Source organism: Orycteropus afer, unplaced genomic scaffold (genome assembly GCF_000298275.1).
Source record: "Orycteropus afer afer isolate SDZICR_OR568_19922 unplaced genomic scaffold, OryAfe1.0 scaffold00221, whole genome shotgun sequence".
Classification (NCBI taxonomy): Eukaryota; Metazoa; Chordata; class Mammalia; order Tubulidentata; family Orycteropodidae; genus Orycteropus; species Orycteropus afer.
In genome coordinates this window covers 2704990-2713650 of record NW_006921808.1, presented here as the reverse complement: position 1 = coordinate 2713650, position 8661 = coordinate 2704990, and the positions used below count along the sequence as shown (strand labels likewise).

The 8661-nt window shown below is 43.2% G+C and overlaps 1 protein-coding gene across 1 annotated transcript in view; it reads right to left on the bottom strand.

The window, feature by feature from the left end:
* The window catches only part of SPATA19 (spermatogenesis associated 19), a 17146-nt gene that overhangs the window by 7658 nt on the left and 827 nt on the right, over window positions 1–8661 (bottom strand). Inside the window, exons 3-5 of the mRNA XM_042782028.1 lie at window positions 8339–8431; window positions 8057–8148; window positions 3108–3185 (exon numbers count right to left, since the gene is read on the bottom strand). Coding sequence (XP_042637962.1) covers window positions 3108–3185; window positions 8057–8148; window positions 8339–8431 — 263 coding nt within the window. The remainder of the gene's footprint in view (window positions 1–3107; window positions 3186–8056; window positions 8149–8338; window positions 8432–8661) is intronic.

Sequence of the window (8661 nt, the reverse complement as noted above, 5' to 3'; positions counted from 1 at the left end):
CCAGCCGTCTGGTTAGCAGGCAAGTGTCTTAGCCACTATGCTACCAGAGCTCCCTCATTTGACTTTAGACAAGGAATTTAACTTCTTTTTTCTTATATTGTTTCTTCCCTAAAACAAGGTAGGAGTAATAATAATAATATCTATTTCAAAGGGCTGCTTGAAATAACTGCTTGGGCGCATGTAAAGTATTCAGATAGTATTTTGCTGTTGTTGTTGACTGTCAATGACTCATGCACAATCGGATTGGACTACTGTGATTTGTAGGATTTTCATTGGCTGATTTTCAGAAGTAGATCACCAGGCCTTTCTTCTTGGTCCATCTTAGTCTCAAAGCTCTGCTGAAACCTGTTCAGTATCTTAGCAACAAACATGCCTACATTGACAGATGCATAGTAACTGTATTTAAAGTATATTAGCTAGGTATCTACCCTGGGTTTCCTGCATAAAAGGCAAGAATTTTAACATGGAACCACCAATGTAAGTGCTCATAACTCTTATCCTTTATTATAACAGACACTCAATAAATTCTTGAATGAAACAAAAAAGCCCCACTTTCTCCAGGATCCCACCCTGTCCCAACCCACTCCCAACACAGGTTAAAAGCCCTTCTCATGATCTCAGAGTGCCCACCTGTGCATGTCTCACCTCCATTGTAATGACTGTCAACTCTGTCTGGTTGATCATAACCCAGAGCCAGGCCCATGCAGCCTGCATGTCTGACAATGAATCAATGAATGACATAACCCACACCCAAAACTCAGAGAGGGCTCTTAAATAGCATCTTTTTATTAGCAACTTTAGGGAGAAGATCCCAGGGTGGCCACTATGACAGTAAAAAGTCTAGTGCTGAGTCCCCTCTGCCCAGGTCTCGTTGTTCTGGTCCCTCTTTAAATCAAGGAAAGATGGATATGCTGACACAGGCCACTTCCTTGACCCCGAGGCACACCAACCTGGGAACAGAGAAATCCCAACGGGACATATAAATAAACGGAGGCTGTCTAAGTCAGGACCACTAACGTTTCTCCCTAACTCTGCCCCTCTGCATATTCTCAGAGCTGGATATAGAGAGCAGAAAAGTCCATGAATGCAAAGTTGGTGGCTTGCTGGACAGACCTAGGGCTGACAACTGAGATTCTGTTTCTTCCTAGTGAAGTAACCTGGCAAGTTACTGATCCCTCAGAACCACAGTTTCCTCCTATTAATAACAGCAAACAATATAGCACTTACCATGGGCTAGACATTATCTTCAAAATAACCTTGTGCAATAGATACTACTATTATAGATAACAACTTTATAACTCACAAACAGTAGAGCTGTATTGGAACCCAAGATCTGTTCCAAGCCTTGGCTTGACCTCAGCCCTCTGTATAATGGGCACCAACAACACCCTCCTTTTAAGATGGTGTGGTAGTTAAGGTTGTGTGTCAACTTGGCTGGGCCTGGTTGAGTGGCTGGGCAGCTGGTGGTAGTTATTCCCCATGATAAGACTGGCAATCACCTCCATGGTGGGATCTACCACAAGCAGCTGAGTAGCTACTTTAGGGATGTGGTTTGCTTCCCATATATAAGAAACAGCTTTGGGAATGGTCAGCAGCTTATGGCACACTTGAATCGTACATGTACCCATGTTGTTGTTCAGCAGCCTGCCATGCCCTGCCAATCTTGGGACTTTTAATGGACTTGAATTTATGGCCTGCTGTGTGGTTTGGTAATATTGGCACTATGCCTTGTTACTTGTCAACTGTGGGTTTGTCAGCCTCAGCAGCCAGGAACTGAGTGAAGAAAAGCCTCCAGCTTCAGTGGGCTGGAAGCAGGAGGCAGAGCTGAAGCCCAAGGTTGAGAAGCTTTCACCAGCCCCTAGAGCCTGGCATTTTGAGCTCAGACTTAAAACCTCCAAATTGTAAAAATAAACTCCTGTTTGTTAAAGCCATCCCATTTGTGGTATATTCCTGTCAGAGTGGCACTAGGTAACCAGAACAGATGGTTTTTGGATCAAATGAGAATTTTGGAATAGTACACTTTAAAAAAATATGACATAAAATAAGCGTCCAATCAATGTCAGCATAACATGCTAGCCCTATTTTTAGCATTTTAAGAGCCAAGTGCAAGTTATGATTAGCCCCTATGTAGCTCCCACACCAGGTAGCACAGTCTTTACACAAAAAAAAAGGGGTACCTGACCTCTTCCTGATGGATGATGACCCTATCACTGGCCTTATATCTACTGTTATGACTAGTCAGTGCCAAGTACAAGGGTGGAGGCCAAGTGACTCAAAGTGACTCCCAAAACCTATGTCTCCTCTCCTGACTCCAGTGCTCTGTGATTCTTCTACTCAAAGTGCAGTCCAGAGACCAGCAGAGCATCCCCTAGGAGCCATTAAAAATACAAAATCACAGACATACCCCTCAAAGACCTACTGAGTCAATGCTTGGCATTTTTCCTAGCTCTCCCATGATCCCAAGACAGGTAACACTGATATGCATTGACTTAAAACAGTACAATTGAAAAGTCAGAGAGGCCTATCTGAAACTCAATGTCAAGTCCTTCCAGAAATTTGAGAGATCATTCCAGAAGCATAAGGTAGGGCTTATCAAATCCCTGCAGCCCTGTGCCCCTTTTTAAGCAGAATGCTCTGCTCTGCCCAACCACTCATCCACCAGACTTCTCACCTGTTGCTTTTAGCAGTCTGAATAGGAAGAACTGATATGTGGGTCGTGGGCCAAATCAACCTTCAGGTTTGATATGCTGCAGAAAACAAAGGGAAGGAGCAAGGGGAAGAGGGTTGTTGGTGCCAGAGCCTGCACATGGCACGATGGCCAGGGCTTAGGACTTGTGTGAGCAGTCATGCTGGGACCCTGCCCCACCAGGGCCTACAAACAGATTTTTGAAGAGAAGTGATCAACCTGAAAGGGCTCCAGGCCATCTAACGGAGAAGGGGTGCTGCAGGGAGACCCATAGAAGCGGAGGCAACAAACCTGGGAACTGTTTTCCCCTAGTTTAGAATGTAGAAGAGAATAGACTTGGGGTTGGGCAGGAAACCCAGTAGTCATTCCCACCCCAACTGTCTCAATGAAGACTATGAACAACCCAGTCCAGAATGCTTACCTTCGTCTCACCTGCTCTATCCGATCCCGCATAGCACACTCTCTCACCTCACTTGGAACTTGGAAGATACGGGTATGGCTGCAAAAGGTCATTCAAAGTGTGGATTTCTAAGTTTTTCCTTTCACTTGACATTGTGAAGCTTCTACTTGGATTATGTTAATGGTAAATCTTGCCCCATTACCATGAATTTCTGAGCTAGCCCTTTACCTATCTTGTGTAATGACCACAAAGTTTTTTGTTTAGTTTGTTTGTTTTACTAATCAAGTACCCACACTCCATAGCCCTAGTTGTTGTTGTTGTTGTTATGTGCCGTCTAATCTGCCCCGACTCATAGCGACCCCTCCTTGGGTTTCTGAGGCAGTATCACTATGGAAGTAGGATTGCCCAACCTTCCTTCTGAGGAGTGGCTGGTAGAAATCATCCTAGCATAATCAAGGAAAGAAAGAGGTTAAGCACCTTTGCTAGAGTTTCACAGCAGTTTTCAAGTGTTCTTATAAGATATGAAAGTCACACACGTTGAGAGGAAGTTAAGAGAGTTGCAAGATAGAATGGACTGTTGTAACAAGTTCTATACCTCACACCATACACAAAAACAAACTCCAGATGGATCAAAGACTTAAATGTGAAACCTAAAACTATACAGTTGTTCAAGGAAAATCTGGGGGCAAATTTAAGGGCCCTAATATATGGCATAAATAGACTATACAATAGCCAAAAGATGGAAACAACCTAGTTGTCCATCAGCTGAAGAATGGATAACCAACTATGGTACATACACACAATGGAATACTATGCAACGCCAAAGAATAATGTAGAATCTGCAAAACACCACATAACATGGATGAACTTGGAGGACATTATGCTGAGGAACATAAGTCAATCACAAAAGGACAAATACTGTATTAGTTCATTATTGTAAAAGTTAAGGAAAGGTTTATCTATAGAAGGACATTTTCTTTGTTGGTTACCAGGGGTGGGAGCGGAGGGGAGGGAACATGGTTAGATAGATAGAGATAGTATTGATTTGGGTGAAGAGAAGGGCAATATACCAAATGTGAGTGACCAATATGGCAGCATTGAGGATGAGAAAGACATAGAGAGGTACATGGGAGGTACAGACAACAAATATGAACCCTTTTGCACATACTGCGTCGTCAGTGAAGGCAAACATGGGTGTATGGGTGGATAGATGGGTGGACAGGCTGAACTATTAGGTATGTCTGTGAAATGGGGAGTGTATCCAAGAACATACATAAGGTTGGCAGACAATGGTCCTATAAGTTTATGTGAATGATCAGAATTCCCAGGTGTATAGTAGAGTTGACAAGGGGAAAGTTGTGGTCACTGCTTGGTCACAGCCAGCTACCCAGAGTGACAGAGTAGTTGAACCTGTGGGCATGGGACCATAGTCACAGGGGACATCAAGCTCAATTGGCATAACATACTATATAAAACATTGTTCTACCTCCTACTTTGTCAAGTAGCGACCAGGATCTTAAAAGCTAGCAAGCTGCCATCTAGATGCAATGATGAGTTTCTCCTCATCCAGAGCAAAGAAGAATGAAGAAAACCAAAATTCATGGAAACAATTAGTCCTAGCGACTGGTACACCATCTGATCTGCAGCCTATATGACTATGAGACCGAAGAACTAGATGGTGCCTGGCTACCACTGTCATCCACTTGGAAGGGGATCTATGTAGCAGATCCTTGATAGAGAGAGAGAACAATGTGGAACAAAACTCAAAATCATTTGGAGAAAAAAAAAATAAAAGGTGGGGACCAGGGTTGCTGGTCCGATCGAGCCTGGTGGAACCCTAAGACTATGGCCCCTAGGTTCCCTTCATGTCTGGAATTGAACCCACACCTGTGGTTTCCAGCCAAACAGAAGACAGGTGTATGAGTTGAACATTTACCTGAGGTAGATACACTCCTTGGAGAGAACAGTCATTGAGAAAGAAGGGCTGCCTATGCACAGAGAGACAGCTTAGGGGGCAGAAGTCCATGGAGGGATAGACAGTGGGAAGAGGTAACTATGGGGAGGAAGTGGGAGAGGAGCTGTTGCATTATGGTAAACTGTGGTCAATGTCATGAGACAAAGTATATGCAAACTGCTGTATGGAAAGGGAATTTGCTCTGTAAATCTTCACCCAAATCACAATAATAAAATAAACAAATAAGAAATTCCACATGTTGAATTCCTCTCCAATTTCATCATGAACTTTTTGTAATCAACATGAGAGATACTTCTAGAAAATTCTATCTAGCGAGCACCTTTTCTTACTCAAATTGATGGATGGGTGGGATGATAAATCAAGCCAGCACACATATAGAATCCCTTTATATGTGAGGATTGGGCAGTAAACACATGGTGTAATTTGGGCTTGTTGCTGATTAATCTTGCCATGCTTGATTTGCCTTGCTCTTTGTAATTCCCTTCTTATTCCTTCTGACCCCATGTCCTACTCCACTATTCAAGAATGTGATCTGTCCACTTAGTACCCATTTCTACTTCTATTGAAGACACCTTCTCTATGCTGTGCCCTGTTCTAGGTGCTTTGGAGCTTTCAAAGGTGGTGATACTGCCTCCAGTTGGGGGGAGGAGGTTACATGCTCATAAATATTGCTCCCATAGCATGGATTAGCAGGGTGAGTGCCCAAAGAGAAAAATAAATAAATAAGTAAATAACAGAGGAGGGAGAGATTTTTCCCAACCCAACAGAAGGAAGGGAGGCTTTAGAGAAGAACGGGCACCAGTACTGGGCCCTGAGGAGTTTGGCTGGCCAGGAGGCGGTAGCCCCAAGGGTGTCAAGACAGTTGGGCCCTCCGGAACACCCAACCCTCTGGAAGGTTCCTGTTTATCCAATTCCTGCCCAGATCTAGGACCAGTCAAGCAAGCATCCTCCGTGAAACCTTTTCTGAGTGTCCTGGGCATCTCCTGCCTAGAATTTGTGTTAACAGAGGAACTCCAAGTGGTGCTCTTGCAGCTACTCCTCATGGCTTCTCCAGTGTTTTCTTTAATTCTCACACACCTTATCCACCTAGTTAGCTTTATCCCCTTGAAATTGGGGGCTGTGTCATTTTTTCTCTCTCCTCTGGTGGAAAGCATAGCAATAATCAGGTGCTTAGTACATGACTGTCAAGCAAATGAACATCAAATAATGCCGAATAAAGGGACATGCATTCCCTAACTACTTGTTATTAAAATTAAGTGGACACAAACTGGTAGATTGTTGGGGGAAAAAAAAAACTAACTGCTATCGAGTCAATTCCACTTATAGTGACCCCTCCTTGGGTTTCCAAAGTGGTATCTCTACAGAAGTAGATTACCCAATCTTCTTTCCAAGGAGTGGCTGGTGGATTTGAACCACCAGCCTTCTGGTTAGCAGTCAAGTGCCTTAGGCACTATGCCAAACAGGCAGAGCTTATTTATTTAATATCTCCATAGAAAATTCAGAGCAGAAAATTATATGTAGATAATTGGCTGTGGTTCCTGTGTTATTGTTGTTATGTGCTGTCAAGTCGGACCTGACTCATAATGACCCCTCCTTGGGTTTCCAAGGCAGTATCACTACGGAAGTAGATTGCCCAACCTTCCTTCTGAGGAGTGGCTGGTGGATTTGAACCACCGGACTTCTGGTTAACAGTCAAGTGCCTTAGGCACTATGCTACCAGAGCCCCCCATGTCCCAAATGTTTAAACTTAGTTATGTTGTACAACTAAAGTTTAAAAAAATATTGTAAGCTACTTTCTGTATTATCCAAATGAATCAATGAAACACTTAAAGTTCCACAGTGTCACCTTGGCTGGTCCTAGAAACCCTCCTGTGTATGGGTCTATAAATGGATGACAGCACCAATACCTATAGTTTGAGAAGCCTTGGAAAGATTTCCCATCCAAAAAACCTTGCCCAGGGAGACCTCAAATTACTCTGAGTTTGAATCCTCTTTTAAAATGCTAATGCCACTAGAGGGGTAAATGCTATATCCAAAAATTAAAAATGCATTTCCCAAGTAATGTATGGCCCTTGATAGCAGAAAGCAAAGGTGGGAGTGGGGGCTTGGGAAGGGAGAAGACAGATATGAGAGACAGCACCTTCACAATTCCATGTGAAAGAGTTTAATATCATAGTTCCTCTACAGGGAAAGGATATGACTGAAGAGGATAGAAAGTGCTAAGCTAAAGGAATGATCCCACCTTCCAGACCCTCTGCCTTGAATCTTAACATCTTCAGGAACAGAAAGGTCAATTGGCGTGCAGTTCATGGACTGAGAATATGGTGTGAGGCTAAACAAAACATCCTAATGTTGAGAATAGGATTTTTGCCTCAGCACTGAGAAACCTCATTCACCTCATTTGTAGAGGAAGGCTTTGATTCTTGCATTTTAAGAACTTATTTTCTTTTAGCTCTTTAAAATGCAGCCGTTTCTGAAAAATTCAAGTGAAAAAATAACTCACTCACTCACTCACTGCCATTGAGTTGTTTCCGACTCATAGCAACCCCTCCTTGGGTTTCTGAGGCAGTGTCTCTACCGAAGTAGATTGCCCAATCTTCCTTCCAAGGAGTGGCTGGTGGGTTTGAACTTCCAGCCTTCTGGTTAGCAGTCAAATGCCTTAGGCACTACACAACCAGAGCTCCTCTATGCAAAAATAACAGGAGTTTAAAATTTATTCAGAAGTATTTAAGAAATGGTAAACAGACTCAGTTTTCCAACCTCTGGAGTCATTTAAAATTTAGGAATCAGCAAGGCTTTCAAGACAGCAAAAATATTCCCTAACACCCCAAAGAAGGGTAAAACATTCTCAGGACAAAGGAGGCATCTCTATAAAAGAGTATTAGTGAGTTTAGTTGGCAGTGGAATCCTGACAAAAAAAGCCCATCCCTTCTCAGACAACCCCTGCCCACTTTTTCTCTCAGGGGAATTTTTTCTTTCTTTTTTTTTTTTTTACCTCCATCTTATGAACTGGATTCTAGTTCTCTCCTCCAGGACCTCTTGACTCAGATTTGCTAATAAATCAGACTTTGAGAGTCTGTGCTTCACCTAGGAAATCCAATCAGAATCCACATGATTCCTGTCCAGTTTGCAGCCTGAGACTGGGGTAGAACCAACCCCAAATAAATACCCCCACCACAAGCACATTTCTATGTAATTCTTCCCCATCTTTTGCCCTTCTCTCATCCCACCACCCTAAGCCTTTAGCTTCAGACTCTAAAGAACTGTGGTGGGTTACCACATCTCTGGTCACATGTATGTCCTGGCCGTGGGTAGGAGGGTAATTGTTGGACATCTTCTCTTTTATGCCCTGGGAAGCCTCTTCTTCAGTCTGAAAAGTGAGCATTTTCATCTGAACCAGTGTCTTTCTGCATCCTATACCAATCTTGCTCTCTCTACTTACTTTCCCCCTTCTTCCTCTCCATCACAACAAGCAAACCCACATATCCACACAAACACATCCCCACATCTTTCAGTTCCTGCAAAAAAAAAAAAAAAAAAAGAAGGCTACTGTCCTGTGAAGTTTCAGGGAACTGACTAGGTCACTGGTTCTCTCCCCAA